General features: G+C 44.4%; 1 protein-coding gene across 1 annotated transcript; it reads left to right on the forward strand.

The window, feature by feature from the left end:
• The first annotated feature begins 2773 nt into the window (after nt 1-2773).
• On the forward strand, nt 2774-18777 carry LOC104610515 (protein mago nashi homolog). The gene is made up of 3 exons (XM_010277170.3): nt 2774-3096; nt 3244-3420; nt 18369-18777. Exons 1-3 carry the CDS (start codon nt 2881-2883, stop codon nt 18426-18428), a joined length of 453 nt encoding a protein of 150 aa, XP_010275472.1. The 5' UTR covers nt 2774-2880; the 3' UTR covers nt 18429-18777.

The raw sequence follows: 18777 nt of genomic DNA on the forward strand, positions 1-18777 counted from the left end.
AGAGAGTATGAGAACTAGAGAAGAGATTAAGAGAATTATTGAGTTGGTATGATGAGAATGGTGGAGGATAGGACTATTTATAGGAATTGAAAATAATTTAATTGCCCAAAATACCCTAAAAATTAGTTGTTGGGAGGGGTATTTTGGTCATTGTAAAGTTATTTATCACTTTACCCAAAACGCCCCCTAAACTAGTTGTTATATAACTGTTAGGGGGCATTTGTGTCACTCTTTCTCCCCCCAAAACCAAAATACATAAATACCCCCTATATAGCTGTTAGGAGGGTATTTCTGTAAAAAAAAAAACCCAAAAAGCCGAAAGTAGCTGTTGGGGACCCCCCAACAACTAGTTCATTGGATGGGTCGTGCTAGCACGTGGACTTGGAACCCCAGGCCCAACACGACCCAAACCATCGTGCTGGGTGCCGTGTGCCTTGTCGGGCCGAGAGAGAGAGAGAAGGGGGGGGAATACTAATTCAACATAATACCATAAAGATCTATTTGGCTCCCTGGAATAGATGCCTAGAATCTGAATTAGAATTGCCAACTATTTGTTTCACAAGAACAGAAGAATAAGATTCCGATTCCCATTCTTAGGGGTAGGAATGGCAATGGGGTGAGGACGGGGATCCCCATTCCTCATGATTTTTTTATAATGTTAACCATTTTGATTTTGTTTTTTATTTTATTTAAAAAAATAAAAATAAAATAATTAAAATTTACAATCCTATTAGAAACGATTCAAACATATTCAACCATATTTTTAAAAATATCAATATATAGATGTATGTGTACATATATACATATATAATGTATGCATACATACATACATACATACATACATACATACATACATACATACATACATACATACATACATACATACATACATACATACATACATACATACATACATACATACATACATACATACATATTAGTGGGGATCTCACGGGCAGGGATCGGGTCCCCGCGGGTGGGGAATGCTCTCCCCGTCCCCGCTAACGGGAATGAAAATTTCCCCGTTCCCGTCCCCACGGGGAAAATCATCCCCATCTTTGCCCCATTTGGGCCAGATCTCCACGGAGATCGGGGAAATGGGAAAATTTTCCATCCCTACTTGGGGGAATGAAATTCCCATTCCAGAGTGTGTTGTTAAGGAGTAAAGAACTCAAGACAAAAAATTCCCCAAATCCTAATATTAATAAACTATTAACAAATATTAGTAAAATAGTAATAGAATCATAATACTATAATAAATTATTCATACAATATTAAAATAATAATAATAATAATTAAATACAAATAAAATAATGGAATATTAATAAAATGTAAGAAAACAAAGTAATAAATTATTAATAAAATATACAAAAATTGAAAAAAAAATAGTTTACTCCGATTCTAGCTCCAAATGAATCGAATAATAGTAATCAGAATCTGTTTTCAATTTTATCTAGTAACTATTAACAATTAAGAAATTAATAAAAATTAGTATTAATAGATAGCCTAACCCAATTAGACCTATAAATTTTTAGGCTTAAGCAACTATTTTCTTCTAAGCTAGGTCTAGCTTGGATTTGCACCAAGACACACATAATGTGGTCATTAGGGCTATAAGTGAATTGGATTTAGATCATATCCAACTACATCTACATCAACATCAACATTCGATTATGAAATCTCTAGATCTGCATCCATACATGATTATTATTATGTTGGATTTTGAATTTTAAAGTATAAATGCATATATGTATAATTACATATAATATCTATGTGTATACAATAATTATACTATATATACAAAATAATATTTTTTTATTAGACGTGGATTTTAACCAATTTGGGTAGGGTTAAATTTACATCCAATCGAATGATTAACCAGATGCAAATTCTAACATCCAAATATGGGATAATCAGATTTGAAGTCTAATTGTGTGTCAAACTTTCGAAATCCAATGATGGCCCTAGCGGATAGGGTCCAAGGTAAGCAACCCCTAATAAGCTCAACTTGCAAATTATATGCATATATGGTATATAATATTTAGATAACAAATTTTATACTAATATATATATATATATATATATATTATATTAGACCGTAATTAAATAAAAAATTTAATTTGTAAAAAAGTCATAGTTCTATAAATAACACGGGCAACCCTTTAGGCCCAGACAAATATTATTACACTGTGTGGGTTGGGCTAGGTGAGGCAATTCATAGCTCATTTGGCTTCAATATTATCTAAAAATAGTTAAAAAACCCATAAATTATGTATTCATGGGTTGCACTTAATTTGGTTCAGTCCAATTATATGAATGTTACAATGCATGCAACTTGGATGGATTGGGTCAAGATGAGAATCAATCCAAGTCTAATCCAAAGTCTTAAAACTTTAAGTTTGGACTTAGATTAATTTAATTATTGACTACAAAAATTAACTATAGATTAATTTAATTATGACTATAGCCTAATTTTATATATTTATTGATCTTTAAGTATTTTAAACATTTAAGTGATATTTGCAAAAAATTGAAACGTTTAATCATTAATATAGTAAAATAAATAAAATAGAACACTTACAAATAATAAGGAAAAAATAATTAACAATAATTTATTAATTTATTAAAATATTAATATAATTAATTAAATTATTTTAAACAACATCGATTCTTTCTTTAATTATAAGTTTTGGATTATTTCACTTTTCTTAAAAAACCCGTGCACCGCACGGGTCCCCGCTGGTTCTGCATAAAAACCCCGGTGAGGCGGTGACAACGGGATTTTCAATCAGCCGAATCCAGAGAGCGTGCCCACACTTCACAACAAATACCCAGAAGGGAAAAACGAATAACAGCAATCAAAGCAGGAAGGGAGAAGAAATGGCAGGGGAAGATAACGCAGAGTTCTATCTTCGATACTACGTAGGTCACAAAGGAAAGTTCGGCCACGAGTTCTTAGAGTTCGAATTTCGTCCCGATGGAAAGCTTCGCTACGCCAACAACTCCAACTATAAGAACGACACCATGATCCGCAAAGAAGTCTTCCTCACCCCCGCTGTACTCAAAGAATGCCGTAGAATCATTGCCGAGAGCGAGGTTTTGTTTTCTCCTTATCTTCTCCTTTGTTTTAGACTTTTTTTTTTTAACTCTGGAATTTGGTAGGGGGTTAGTGTTTCTTCTCTTTTCCTTCTCTGTTGGTTGTTCCTCTTTGTGAATCTTGGTTGAATTTGTGGAGATTTTCAGATAATGAAGGAAGATGATAACAACTGGCCGGAACCCGACCGTGTTGGGCGTCAGGAGCTTGAGATTGTGATGGGGAATGAACATATTTCATTTACCACTTCGAAGATTGGGTCGCTTGTTGATGTCCAAAGCAGCAAAGATCCCGAAGGGCTTCGCATTTTTTATTATCTTGTTCAGGTATGTTGAATGGATCCTAACAAGACAGAGCAAACTAGAGACTGTTTTTGCACTAGTTTGTTTGCTTAAATGTTTAGGTTTGTTTCTGCATTGATCATTACTCTTCTGTATCGTTAACTGCATTAATTAAATGTTAGAGAGAAAAAGTGTGGCGCAAATGCTGAAATCATGATTAACCATTACGGCTGACGTTGGAACAGTAAGCAGCGTGGGAACACTTTGGTGGGGAGGCGAGTGGTTTGTAGTTACAAATTTACAATAGATTGAATTGAAGATATGGACAGGTGTTGAGCTTGTCTCATGATTATGAATGAATTTGGTAGGGATTATAGATGGAGGGTGTCTTGTTCGCTAACGTAGTTTGGATGATTGGTTTAGAATCAAAAGGTTCCATGAGTTTTTTGCCCTATGGAATGAAGAGTCTCGCAACCACTTACTGATTCCTCTGGTTTGACGAGGAAGGGTGATTGGATTTCTTGTATTTATTTGGGTTACTTTTTTATTTATTTTGCATAGAAGTTGATAGACATCATCACATGGGTTTCTTTTGATGCTTCTGAGGCCTATGAAAGGAGTTCTACGAGAATGCTTTTGTGATTATAATTAGTTATAAAAAATGCTTTTGTGATTCCTTGGAAGTCTTGGAAAGATAAGAATAGAAATTTTTTATGATGACACATATCTTGACACAGGTTTGATATAGGATGAATCCAAATAAGTCACTGAAGTATGCTTTACTGCATCTTATCTGGATGTAGAATTGTAGATTCATGTGTTGCACTTGGGATATTTTTGGTTATTTCAAAATGGAAAGTGATGGGGGGTGATTTGACCCGACCTCCTGAGAAGGTGACACGTGGACAAGTTTATCCCAGCTCGCGAGCTAGGATAACTAGCTCGCTCCAATACTTTGGTAGAAGAACTGCCCCAAAGGCAACCTCAGGTGGAATCACCTCGAAGTACCACTAGGAGCTCGCTACAAGGCAGCTCGTAACAGGATAGCTCGCTACAAGGCAGCTCACTACTAAGCGACGCGACGTTTTCAGGAAGCTCCTATCTGACAAGACCGTACCCGTCAGACTACATCACGTCTCCTAACTGACGGCGTAGTCCTTGCCAGCCCGACAGACTGCACCCACGTCTCTCGACAGGTGGTGGCGTGTCTGTCTTTTCCGGGACGTGTCATTCATCCGATTGGGTAGTACTCTGCAACGGTTACCTGTGCAGCTCTGACAAATAACAGCTGCGATAGAGGTCCAGTGGCGATTACGCCTGATTTGGCAAGAACACCCATATTTAAGAGCCCCATGGTCGAAGGGGAAAAGGGATCTTGAGTTAATCTCGAACTTTCATTGATCTAGCGCTATCTGCACTCTTAACTCTCTTTGCATTCCTTACTGCTCTCCCAAGTGTTCTAACTTAAGTATCGGATTATTCCCACCGGGCAAGTCCCCCGGGAATCCTTCACCGTCTTCTTCTCAGGTATTGTCCGTCACCAGCTAGGAGCCAGTCGACTGCCAGATAGGAGTGCCCGGATTGCGTTGCATCATTTGGCGCCGTCTGTGGGAAAGCTTCAAAAAGGCTTCCTCTAATCTCTGCAACTCTCTCTAAGAACTCAACATTCATGGCTTCCTCTAGTAATGCCAAACGTGGTGCCGACCAGAACACTTCTGGGGAGCAACCCCAGCTCCCCACTGTCTGTATTGGACAGTTCACCATCCCCCTCTCTATGGATAGAGTTCCCAGCTTGAACGTGTCTCTCACAGTGGCACCTGTGAACGCTTCACTCCCTTCCGCAGTTGGAGCAACCTTCATTGAACCTTTCGTCGTTCCCCCAGTGAGCAACCAAAACCAGCTCGAAGACCTGGTGCAGTGCATGTGAGCCATGCAAGATCAAATGCAATAGTTCCAGCAATTTCAACTCTACCAGCAGCAAGTGCTGCATCAAGTTTCTCAGTACTAGTATCAACAGCAGTTCCCTTCATTGCCTCAAGCCCAACAACCGCTTCCCCCTCGGCATCCGGCCTCGAAGCAAGCCAAGCCCTCCCGTCGGAGCGAACGTCCTCGTTGGGGAAAGGCCTCTCAAACCCAGAATCCTTCCAAAAGCCAAGCCTCATCCCACGGCAAGAAGGAGAGACTAATCACCCCCGCCTCAGCCTACAGGCAGGTCGGGGGCCTCCCAGCCGGTCAGGCCCACATCACCTCAGCACTCTCAGTTTGAGCTCCCGCTCGCAAAAAACCAATTCGAGGTCCTAGCCGTAGATTACAGGCATGGCCCTTCGGTTCACAGCTATCATCAGTAGTCCGAGCCCATCGAGCTTGGTAATACTAAAGCCAGCAGCACCAATGTCGAGCCGACGAAGCAACAGCGGAGGCATTGACAAGCTTGCCGAACTTCTACCCGCGTCTTGCCCGAGCTCAAGGGTAAGGAGGAGGTAAGCTCAGATGAAGTCAAAGCCACTCCTCTCCTTTCAGTTCCTTCCCCTCTGTCATCAGAACTTCTTGCGGTCCCTATGCCAAAGGACTTCAAGCTCCCTCCCCTGGATAAGTATGACGGGTCCTTCGATCCGAACGACCATGTGGATGCTTTCTAGTCCCAGATGCACTTGGCAAGGGCCAGTGAATCTTGTATGTGCGTGGCTTTTTCTACTATCTTCAAAGGAGTGGCCCGCACATGGTACCGAAACCTTGCGCCCAGATCGATAAGAAGCTGGGCGCAATTCGTGCAAGTCTTCACCTCCCACTTTGTCACCAGCAAGAGGTGCCCAAGAACTCAAGAAAGCCTCATTGGCATAGTCCAAAAGGAAGGGGAGTAAATTTGGAGTTATATCAAGCGGTTCAATGACGCTTGTTTGCAAATACCCGATCTGGACCCCGCAATTCGTCTCACTGTGGCCAAGCGAGGCATTACTCATAAAGAATTCAAGTGGCATGTGGTAGTTAACCAACCCAAGACTGTGACCGAGTTCCTCAAGCTCGCTGATCAGTTTATAGGGACAGAGGAGGAAATCAACCAGAAGAACGCAAGTGCGCCCGAAAAGAGGAAAAGGGAAGACGAGTCCTCGATTCAAGGGGACGGTAAGAAGAAAAAAGACCCAGCTCGGGGGACAAGGCCGAGTTAGCCTTTCTGAGCTCCAACAGCCAAAAGAACGGACTACACGCCCCTGAACGCGAAGCGGGCCGAAATCCTTATGGCAATCAAGGACGCCCCGTATGTGAAGTGGCCACCTCGGCTGAAGGCCGATCCGTGTAAGGAATAAAAATTTATATTGTATTTTCCACAAAGACCACAGTCATAGCACGAAAATTGTAAAAACCTCCACGACGAGATAGAGGAGCTCATCCATCGCGGATACTTGAAAAATTTTGTACAAAATAATAATAATGATAAAGCAGGTCGGCAGGGGGAGCAGAATAGAGATGCTCCCGAATCCAGCAGGCAGGCAGAGCAACCGCAGAGGCAGCCCCCGGAAGAGAGACCAGTTCGGGGAACCATCCACGTGATCGTCGGAGGATCGATTGTCGCGGGCTGTACCACAGCTGCAGCTTGGACATCAGCTCGTGAGGCCGCCAGGGAAGAACAGAACCCCCCGAAGCGGCCAAGGGTGGAAGATTTGATCTTCACAGAGGACGACGCGCACGGGGTCCACTACCCCCATGATGACACGCTCGTCATAAAGATAAAGATTAATGACTTTGAAGTCAGGCGTGTCCTCGTCGACTCCGGCAGTTTGGCAAACATCCTCTTCAAAGCAGCATTTGACCAACTTCAACTCCAAGAAAGCGACCTGAAGCTCGCAAATACTCCCTTGGTAGGCTTCAGCAGAGAGAACCCAACCTAGACACTTCAGATCGGCGCTTCCATTGAGGAGCCTCTGCGATCTAAATTGGTACGCTTCTTACTTGAAAATTTAGATGTTTTTGCATGGTCCATGGCAGAAATGCCCGGTATAGACCCTAGCATCATAACTCATAAGCTTAATACTGATCCCGTAGTTAGGTCCGTTAGACAGAAGAAACGCAACCTAGCCCCAGAGCGATGGAGGGCAGTCGTCGAGGAGGTCGGGAAGCTCCTCGCAGCCGATTTTATCAGGGAAGTCCATTACCCGAGCTGGGTGGCCAATCCCGTTCTGGTAAAAAAGGCTAACGGTAAATGGCGCATGTGCGTTGACTACACCGACCTGAATCGAGCCTGCCCAAAGGACTGCTTCCCACTCCCTAGGATCGATCGTCTGGTGGACGTGACCTCAGGGCATGAGTTGCTGAGTTTTCTAGACGCCTATTCGGGCTACAACCAGATCAAGATGGACCCAGCCGATGAAGAAAAGACTTGCCTTCATAACCAAACTTGGCCTATACTGCTACAAGGTCATGCCCTTTGGGCTAAAAAATGCCGGGGCAACCTTTCAGAGACTTGTAAATAAATTGTTTGAGCCATTGATTGGCCGAAAAATAGAATGTTATGTAGACGACATGGTCATCAAAACCCAGTTTTCACATGATTTAATACAAGACTTGCATTCAGTTTTTGAAATTCTGCGTAGATTTAACATGAAGTTGAACCCGAATAAGTGTGTCTTTGGTGTCACCTTGGGTAAATTCCTGGGGTACATCGTTAACCGGCACGGCATTGAGGCTAACCCGGATAAAATAAAGGCCATCCTAGACATGAGACCACCTTGGAAACTGAAGGAGGTTTAGAGGCTGAATGGCCGAATAGCTGCTCTGAGCCGCTTCATGTCCAAGTCGGCAGACCGCTGCCTGCCTTTCTTTAAGGCAATTAAAAGCAAAGGTTTTGAATGGATTGAAGAGTGCCAACTCGCGTTTGACGAGCTCAAAAAGTACCTCGCTAGTATACCGGTCTTAACCCAGCCCGAGGAGGGCGATGTTTTAGAGTTGTACCTCTCGGAAAGTGACGAGGTGGTCAGCTCGGTACTGATAAAAGAGGTAGATCGGGTCCAACGACCTATCTACTATGTTAGTAAAGTATTAAAGGGAGCAGAGACGAGATATCCGGAGATAGAAAAGTTGGCCTATGCACTGGTTATTGCAGCCCAGAAACTTCGTCTGTACTTCCAAGCTCACAATGTCATCGTCCTCACCAACAAACCTCTGAAGCAAGTTCTACTCAAGCCCGAGGTCTCCAGTAGATTGACAAAGTGGGCCGTTGAGCTCAGCGAGTACGATCTCCAATACAAGCCGCGAATTGCTATCAAGGCTCAAGCCTTAGCAGACTTCGTCGCGGAATGCACTTTTAGCTCCGAAGTCCCCAAGCCGGTCGAGCACGAGGCCCCCAGCTCGGGCGAGCCCAAAGCTCCCAGGCCGGTTGAGCTTGAGCACCATGAGGTAGCAACCAGTGCGGCATCTCTCTTAGTTTTGCCAAGCGCGAACCGGGATGAGGAGACCTGGATCCTTCACGTAGATGGCTCCTCAAACCAGTAGGGCAGCGGAGCTGGAATCGTTCTGTACGGCCCAAGCGACCCAACAATGAAGCGGAGTACAAGGTGTTAATAGTTGGGCTAGCTCTAGCCAAAAGTGAAAGCCAAGCACATCGTCATCTGCAGCGATTCATAGCTCGTGGTCAATCAAGTCACAGACGAATACGAAGCTCGCGAACCAACCATGATCGCCTACTTAGCCAAAGTAAGAGATGCCCTGCTCAACTTCTAGTCACACTTCATCAAGCAAATCCCGAGATCGGAGAACGCTAAGGCCGACGCTCTGTCCCGGTTAGCCAGCACTAGTGATAATACCATGAGAACCGTGTACATAGAGAACCTGCCTCGGCCTAGCATTCTCGGGGGGGTAGAGGAGGTCGCTCCTGTCGTCCAAGTAGAGCCGAGCTGGATTGATCTGCTTGCGAGCTTCCTGCTACACAAGACCCTCCCTGCAGACCGCAATGCCGCCAGAAGGGTAGAGCGTCAAGCGGCCAAATACGTCATGATAGACGAACGACTGTATCGAAGATCCTACACGCTCCCCTACCTGCGCTGCTTGCGACCTTCCGAAGCCGAGCTTGTGCTCCACGACACTCATGAGGGCCTGTGCGGCGGACACTTGGGGGGCAAGGCCCTCGCCCAAAAAGCGCTACGACAGGGGTATTACTGGCCAACAATGAAAACAGATGCTATCGAGCTCGTCAGAAAGTGTGACAAGTGCCAGAAGCATGCCAATATCCACCATCGGCCCGCTGCCAACCTCAAGTATCTCACCAGCCCGTGGCTTTTCGCATAATGGGGGATCGATATACTCAAACCATTTCCACCAGCGACAGGCCAAAGGAGGTTCTTAGTGGTAGCAGTTGATTATTTCACCAAGTGGGTAGAAGTTGAACCTCTCGTAACAATCACAGCTCGGAATGTACACACTTTTGGAAAAATATAGTGTGCCGCTTTAGGTTACCTCGAGTACTGATTTCTGATAACAGTAAACAATTCGAGGACATTAAATTCCAGAACTGGTGCCAAGACATGGGAATTCGACAGAACTTTACTTCAGTCGCACATCCTCAAGCAAATGGTCAAGCGGAAGTCACAAACAGAGCTATCCTCCGCTGACTGAAGGCACAGCTAGGCTGAGCTAAAGGACTATGGGCAGACGAGCTACCCAGTGTTCTATGGGCTTATCGGACCACAGTGAAAGCCACTACAGGCGAAACCCCCTTCAACTTTACCTACGGCACTGAAGCAGTCATCCCAGCCGAGATCGAGGTTCCTTCGCTACGACTGGAAGCATATGATGATAAGGCAAATGAAGACGAGCTACGCACCAACCTCGACCTGCTTGACGAAGTACAGGACATCGCATATATTAGGACCGCGGCCTACCAACAAAGAGTAGCTCGGTACTATAACGCTAGGGTCAAGAAGTGGAACCTCCGCGTTGGCGACCTGGTCCTTCGCAAAGTTATGGTGCCTGAGCCCGGTGTTGGTAAGCTCGGGCCAAATTGGGAAGAATCCTACCGAGTAAAGCGAGTGCTAGGGGAAGGAACATACGGGCTCAAAACCCTACAAGGGAAACAAGTACCTCGGGCATGGAATATTGTCAACTTAAGGCAATATTACCTATAACTACTGAGTAGACCACGAGTCACTCTCAGAGCCTAAGGGCCAAAATGCCGAGCTAACGTAGACCTCGGTACGATAAGACCTAGTCGCCTCTATGGCATGGGCGAACTACTGAGTAGACCACGAGTCACTCTCAGAGCCTAAGGGCCAAAATGCCGAGCTAACGTAGACCTCGGCGCGATAAGACCCAGTCGCCTCCATGGCATGGGTGAACTCCAAGAGTGGACTATAAGTCACTCCCTCAGCCTAAGGCCTAAAACACCGAGCTAACTAAGACCTCGGCACTGTGAAAGACCTAACCGATTCATCGGCAAAGGCTAAGTATTAATACCGAAGGCATAGGCAGCTCGGGCATGAACCCTATGGAGCGTAGCCTGCCTCGGTATACTAGTTGAACCCAATAAAGGACAACCTGTGAGCATACAGTTCGGGCATACATGGTAACCACTTCGGGGTATACTATAAAACTACCTCAAGCACCAAGGAACAACTCGGGGTAACAACTACCGAAAGATCCTACTTCGGGTATGTAGCTCTAACAACTCGAGTGATAAAGTCGCTTCGACAGAAAGTAAAGAGCACACCATACTTAGCAGAAAAAGATAAAACATTTCATTACTAATTTCTATAAACAAAAAACAGGGCTTAACAGCCCGAGAAGAGTTCAACATAAAACAAATAAAAAGTAGGGCCCAACCGCCCAAGAGAGTTCATAAAAAAAAGAGATATTTAAAACCGGGTTCTAACACCCGGGAATCACCAGAATCCATTCAGAAAAAGAACAAAAGAGTAGCAACCGGCCTCAGGGATCCACCGCCTCCACATCCTCGTCATCCTCCGGAGAGTCAGGCTCCTCCTCCTCCGCTAAGTCCGTCGTCTCTGGATCCAGACCCTTCATTGTTATGCCGTCAAGGTTGAGCCTGGAGAACTTCTTTCGGACCAGCAAGCGGCAGAGTTTAAATCCAGAACAGTAGGAGTTCGAGCTGTACTCCACCTGGAGGTCGTGGTACTCCTGGGAGTCCTTGAAGTCCCACACCGCCTTAGCTCGCTCAGCCTCCACCATGGTGTCGAAGTTCCGAGTCCGATCCTGAAGCGTGGACTCCAAGTCCCGGACTTGCTGGCGAAGAAGCTCCCTCTCCGCTGCCACCCTCGACAACTCCTCCCGGTAGCGAGCGCTCTCCTCAGATAGTCGGGCGATCTGTGTAGTCCCAGAGGAGCAGTTCTTGGGCCTTGCTTCCCTTTCGAGCCTGAAGGACTTCACCTCGGGCCCGGTCGAGCTCGCCCTGGAGCTTCTGCACGGTTGACCTCTGAGCAAGAGCGTCGCCGGAGTGAATGTTGGTCTGGAGGGCCATGGCGTGGATGGCGGAGTTCACCTGCCAACAAAAGGCCAAGGTCAGAAAAGAAAAAAAGAAGAAGGGAAAAGAAGAAAAAAGTAGCCACTTACCACCATACAGTGAGCGGAGGCTAGCCTGGCAAGCTGCTTGGGGTCCATCCCTCCCCAGCTGGCGACCTCCTCGTGGGAGACCGCCTTTTGGCTCCTTCGCGAAGCCACGGTGAAGTCGGTGACGCTTTCCCACCCTCCGGTAGGAAACCGCAGGAAAGCGAAGGGGTGGGATTGCTCAGGCAGAGGGAATTGCCCTTGCACCGGGAGCTTGGACTCTTATGCGCCACCTTCTGTGGCTACCCCCTCGAATGGAACCGGTGGGACCTCAGGCGATGGAGGAACGAAGGCTGGATCAGCAGCCTCGAACTCAGTGCTCCCAGAAGTGGAAGCTCGGTCAGGGCGCAACCTCTTCGCCCTGCGCTTCTAGTTGTTGGACAGAAAGCGGCACACGTCTACACCAGACATGATGGCTGCCAAAAATCACAAGGCATTAGTCCAGTAAAAAAAAAAAATTTACAAGGCACTATGCAACCTAAAAGGCAACCTACCACGGCTCAGGCCGGCCTGCGCAAGCTTGTCCTCGACAAGTAGTCTGACCAATGGAAGCCAATCGCTGCCCAGGATTGCAGCGTTTCCCGAACTTTGGGATCTAAGTCAACACCCGAATCCTAGATGGCGGCCCTCCAGTGAGTCGGGAAGGGTCACCCTTCGGGGTTGCGAACTACAAAAGTCCCGCTTCCAGGCCGGGATCTTGCTCAGCAGCTCGTGCAGGAGCTTGAAGTCGGGACGGGGAGAAAAATAATAGGAACGCCTTTCTGGAGGCGCTATGGGGGAAGCGTTTTTAATAGAAAGAATGGTGGAGAAGATGTCAAGGTCAAGGGGAAGACAATATTCATAAAATAAAGAAATAGTCCCAACTACATTTCGGATCGAGTTGTGGTGAAGCTGGTCAATAGTAACATTGAAGTGGTTCAAAACCTCCACTATCAGAGGATGCAGAGGAAGACGAAGGCCAGCAATGAACTGTTCCTGGAAGATCACGATCTTGTCGGGACCGTGCTCCCAAGGGTAGTCACCGGAAGGGAGACTGTAGACGAGGTCTCTGGGAAGATTAAACTGAAGGACCAAGGTCCTGAGTTTCTCCATCGACATGGAGGAAGGACCGAAGTTGTCTGGCTCCCTACCCCGAGAGGTGGAAGTTGTCTCACCGAAGGCCTCGCGAGCCTCCGGAGCCTGCTTCCAAGCCCCCCTTGAGTTTGAGGGGGCGTCATCTTGGTCACCGCCCTGGGGAAAGTTATTGTACGGGTACCCAGACATATTGACAAAGTGATAAGACTCACCAGGGAGAAACCAGAAAGACGGTAGAAGAGCTCGAGCAGCTAGATGAAGACGTGACCTCAGAATCCGAAAGCAAGGCAAGTTAGCGTAAAGGAAATGAGGCCTGGGGCCCTCCTATTTATAGCCACTGTGCCCTCAAATCGATGGCTCAGATTAAGGCGGATCTGACGGTTCGTAGTCAAGCTGACCGCACGTCTTCTAAAACCGAAATGTGACTGGCTGCATGTCTCCCATGATTAAGGTAATGCCGGCTGCACGACTTCCTGAACTGAGAGCCGTTTTGGCGCGTTTTTTGGCATTCGAAAAATCCAGGAATCCCCTGACTTCCGCGCGTGTATTTAATGCAGTCAGTCAATCAAGTTTGAATTTCGGGTCAAATCCACCCGTCACACTCCATGAACTCCTTGCGCTAGAGTAGAATCCTTAGCTCGAGGAGTGGGGGGCAATTGATGGGGGGTGATTTGACCCGACCTCCTGAGAAGGTGACACGTGGGCGTGATTCAACATAAGCAACAACTCAGCATAACAGCCTGGCTGCGACTGAGTAACGAGCTCGCAGGACAGCTCGCTACAGCACGAGCTCGAAGACCCCCGATGTACTGAAAGGGAATACTCCAAGACAAGTCTATCCTAGCTCGCGAGCTAGGATAACCAGCTCGCTCCAATACTTAGGCAGGAGAACTACCCCAAAGGCAACCTCAGGCGGAATCACCTTGAAGTACCTCTAGGAGCTCGCTACAAGGCAGCTCGTAACAGGATAGCTCGCTACTAAGTGACGCGACGTTTTCAGGAAGCTTCTATCTGACAAGACCGTACCCGTCAGACTGCATCACGTCTCTTGATTGACAGCGCAGTCCCTGCTAGCCCGGCAGACTGCACCCACGTCTCTCGACTGGTGGTGGCGTGTCTATCTTTTCCGGGATGTGTCACTCATCCGATATGGGTAGTACTCTACAGCGGTTACCTGTGCAGCCCTGACAAATAACGGCTACGACAGAGGTCCAGTGGTGATTACGCCCGATTTGGCAAGAACGCCCATATTTAAGAGCCCCATGGTCGAAGGGGAAAAGGGATCTTGAGTTAATCTCGAACTTTCATTGATCTAGTGCTACCTGCACTCTTAGTTCTCTTTGCATTCCTTACTGCTCTTCCAAGTGTTCTAACTTAAGCATCGGAGTATTCCCACCGGGCAAGTCCCCCGGGAATCCTTCACCGTCTTCTTCTCAGGTACCGTCCGTCCCCAGCTAGGAGCCAGTCAACTGCCAGCTAGGAGTGCCCGGATTGCGCTGCATCAGAAAGTATTAGATTGATTGATCAAGTGGGATTCTAGAACAAAGGATTCATGGATACTATTTTGAGAACCGAATTCACAAAGTAAGATAAGATGTGTCTTGGGTGCATCATGTGTTATCATATGTTCAGAAAGTTGACGATGTATATCTTTTTTCTTGGAAATCGGGGGAAGAGAAGGGCTGACCAAAATCATGACTGGGAAATCCAAAAGTTGAAAGATTTGGAGGAGGCTTGAAAATTTGGAGAAGGTTGTTCTATGAGAAGGCAATGGAGATGGAAGCAAATATTACCTAGAAATTCTTTTATGGCCCCTTTTCTTAAGCTGATATCTTTAGAAAGTGATTGTATATATTTTGAGTTCAGTATTAAACTTTGGATGATATAAGTAGCAGTGTGGTCAAAACCAAGCATGGATTAGAAACATCGGATGATACAGCAATGGAGTGACCTGTCTTTATGGATTTAACCTATAAAAAACCATTACTGAACACATGGACTCTTCCGGAGGGGCATGGAATCCATCTTGGAACAAGAGACAACATGACTGTTGGAACATGTTCATGCGTAGGCAGTCCTCTTGGCTTCATCATGATTGATTGCTTAATTTGGTATTGGGTTCAAGTCTGAGAGTGGCCACTCTGCAGTAAAATGCCATAGGTTAGAGGACTGTATACAGTTCACCTTCCCAAGACCCCAGGTACTGGGGCCAATACTTGGATAATGACATTTTTTAGATGATCAACATGATTGAATCCCAATAAAAGTGGCTCAGTAGCTGCAGCTTCATAAAAAAATGGTGATCTGCAATGATCCAAAAAGACTTTAGTTGTCCATAAAATTAACAGGTATGACATGGCATGCATAGACGAAACATCAACTAGTTCCCTAGGGCACTCTGCATGTATACATACACCTCATTCATGGTTGTGCAAGATCAAAGGATAAAGTCAGCAGTAAATTTAGCCTCCTATTGACAAATACAAACTGATACAGAAGCTCCTACTAACTGAAATGTACTTTTTGAAGTTAAAATAAACGGAGGGAATTAAAATTTTGAAACCATACAGATCCAAACAAACAATTTGAAGATAGTATTTATATTCCCTCAGGTAGGTGAACCTGTCACATCACATTTAGCCTCTCATTGCATTCTCCTTAATCCCATTGCGCTCTCATCACATTGCCCATCGCGTTCAGATTTTCATTGCAATGAAAGGACCATAGCTACCCATGCCTTTATATGCACACGTTGAGAAAAGGTGGGAGCCCAAGTACCGAGGTAACCACATGCCACATGGACATGTGGCAAAGCCCTAACTGGTCCAGATGGCACAATCTGAACTACTTTTTACGAACCCAAAAACAAACTTTCTAGAAAATGGCACAAATTAAAATAGTTGGTAGCAAATTCGGAAAGGAACTTTCTAGAAGAGGGAAGTTCCCCCTAGGAAATCTATAAATAGGGATCTCCCAAAGAGATCTAGACACCCTTTTGCCTACAAGCCTTCTAGAGTTATTGTGAGCACTTACCTCATTCTTTAGAGACTCCCTCTTGCCCATTCAGGTTTCAGATCTGAGATCTGGAACCATCTCGATCTCCCCTCTCTGCCATCTACTGTCTTTCAGTTAGACCACTTCTATGTTTGATTCCATAGTACTACAAAAGGTATGGATTTGATTTTTCAGAAAAGAGATGATTTTGGATGGAGAAAAGATGGATATTGAAAGGATAGTGAGGATGCAAGATGTTTGTGAGGTTGGTGTTCTTGTATTAGTTTCTGGTCTAGCTGCTTTATTGTTGAAATGTTTATTGGGAGGTCGGTTGGCTGGGATATTGAGTTGAACGTTGCTGTTTTTTTTTTTTTTTTTTTTTTTTTTATGAGTACTGAACAGTGTTGTTTGTAGTGTGTTCAATAGGTGGTATTCTTTTCTTAGAGAGTGGTGGTTTAAATTATATCCTCTCTTTCTATGTGGTGACCCCTTGTCACTTATGATGTACTGAATTATTGAAATTTTGTAAAATGCATATGAATAATGTTGGGAAAATGGGGGGCTTGGGATCAGGAGGGTGCGGTTATTTAACAAAGCTTTGTTGGGTTGGCTTTGGAGGTTTGGGGAGGAAAGGGAGTCTCTTTGGAGAAAGGTGATTGCTTACAAATATGGTGTGGTTGATTTCGGGTGGGATTTAAGGAAGGTAAAGGCAGTGCATGGAGTTTGTATGTGGAAAGGTATCATGAATTTTCATTCAGCCTTCTTAAAGTTGGGGATGGTGCAAGAATTAAGTTTTGGGAAGATGATTGGATTAGGGCTGGAAAGTTGTGTGATTTGTGCAGGTCTATAATTCAAGTAAGAAGAATATCTCAGTTCACTGTTTCCAAGTGAATCAAGGAAGGGATGTGTGGCACCAATCTTTTCGAATACCTTTGTTCGATTAGGAGTTGTAGGAATGTTTGAGACTGTTGTCTAAATTACAAATGGTGGAAGTGGAGGTTGATAGAGAAGACTCAAGATGGTGGAAGATGTGCAGAAATGGGGTGTTCACAATAAAATCCTACTACAACTGTCTTGCTAGGAATCAAGTGGAAAGAGTCAATTTGAAAGGAATTTGGGGGAATCTAGTTCCTCCGAGGGTGGAAGCATTTGCTTGGTTAATTGCTTTGGAGAGTATCCTGACTCAAGATCAGTTGAAAAGAGGAGGTCTACATTTTGTGAACAGGTGTCGTTTGTGTGCTGAAGTGGAGGAAAACATTCTTCATCTCTTGGTGCGTTGCAGATTTTCCTCTTGCATTTGAGGCTTCTTCTTCAAGCTTTTTGGTGTGGTTAGAGGAATTCCCAACTGTCCAAAGGATGTTTTTGAATGTTGGCCTGTTCTAAATGGAATCAAAAGGGAAAAGATAGATTGGTCTGTTCCTTATGTGATTTGCTGGGATATTTGGAAGAAGAGAAACAAAAGACTATCTGAAGACAAGGCAAAATCCAAGGAGGTATTATTTCCAATTGTAGGGACTGGATTGGATTTTAATCCTTACTGAATTTTATGGGATTTCTAGAGAGTCTTTAGGTATTGGCTTTTGGGAGGGAAATTTCTTGATGTATTTCTTGCTTTTCATGTACTTTCCATTTTGGGTGATTACTCGTCACCTCTTTTTGCTTGTAGCTTTTCTTTAAGATTAATGAATTTTCTTTTGTTACTTATCTTCAAAAAATGTTGGAATAATTTGACCTCATTTTTTGGTTTTGAGGTGAGTGACAAAGCTGAAAAGCTGGTAGAATAGAATTATGAAAATAAATGATTGGAGTCAATATTTAAATTGATTCATTTCAAAACTTTCGTAAAATAATCTATTTTTAGATGTTTTTTTTATGAATGAATTATCTATTCTTAGATGTTCATAGATAGTTTCCACATTAATTCAGATGACGACCAGGAAAAATGAGTCTAAGGGGGTGTTTCTTACAGTGGGGTTGCATTGCTGTTGCGTTTTGGGTTGATCAATACAAATTTGTGAGAAATATGTGTTGCCACATCATATATGAATGTCATTTCAATTACAAAAATGCATTTATATAAGAAACATCAAATTTGGTGTTTTAGGTAGAATAGCAATTTATATTGATCAACTCAAAACATTTTAGGTAGAAAAATCTTTCTCATACAAATTTGTATTTCATCAACCCAAAACGCAACTGCAACATAACACCACTGTACTAAACACCCTTTAAGTCGTTTTAAACTAGATTGTTGCTTGATGGTGATGCAAATCATGCAGTTGCGTTGATATAATATAATAAATTGAATTACAGGCATACTGGTTAAGCTATTCCATGTAGCATGTTCTCATAGTGGTACCTTTCTATTATTGCAGGACCTGAAGTGTTTCGTTTTCTCTCTTATTTCACTTCATTTTAAGATCAAGCCCATCTAATCGAGGATCATTGCTTTTATTTGTCATAATGCGGGCAGGAGGCTACTCGTTTTTGATAATTGAGAGGCAACAGTAACCATTATTTTGATGTTTTCGGGGTTCTGCTTTCTGGTTTCTGGCTGCAAGTGTCTTTGATGTTGGATTTTGGATTTTGGATTGTTTGGGTAGTAATTGGGTGGAACCCATTCTGGTTTCTGGCTGTAACTATAAGGTTTTTTTTATCATACACAGTTTGTAGAAATATTGACTGGTATTGTACCAAGTACTCCCTTATTAGAAGCATGATAAAGGACCTTGGTCTACTAGTTTTCTTAATGTGAACGAAAGTTGAAACTATGGAAGACATTAA

Source organism: Nelumbo nucifera, chromosome 1 (genome assembly GCF_055504915.1).
Source record: "Nelumbo nucifera cultivar China Antique chromosome 1, China Antique-T2T, whole genome shotgun sequence".
NCBI classification, from domain to species: Eukaryota; Viridiplantae; Streptophyta; class Magnoliopsida; order Proteales; family Nelumbonaceae; genus Nelumbo; species Nelumbo nucifera.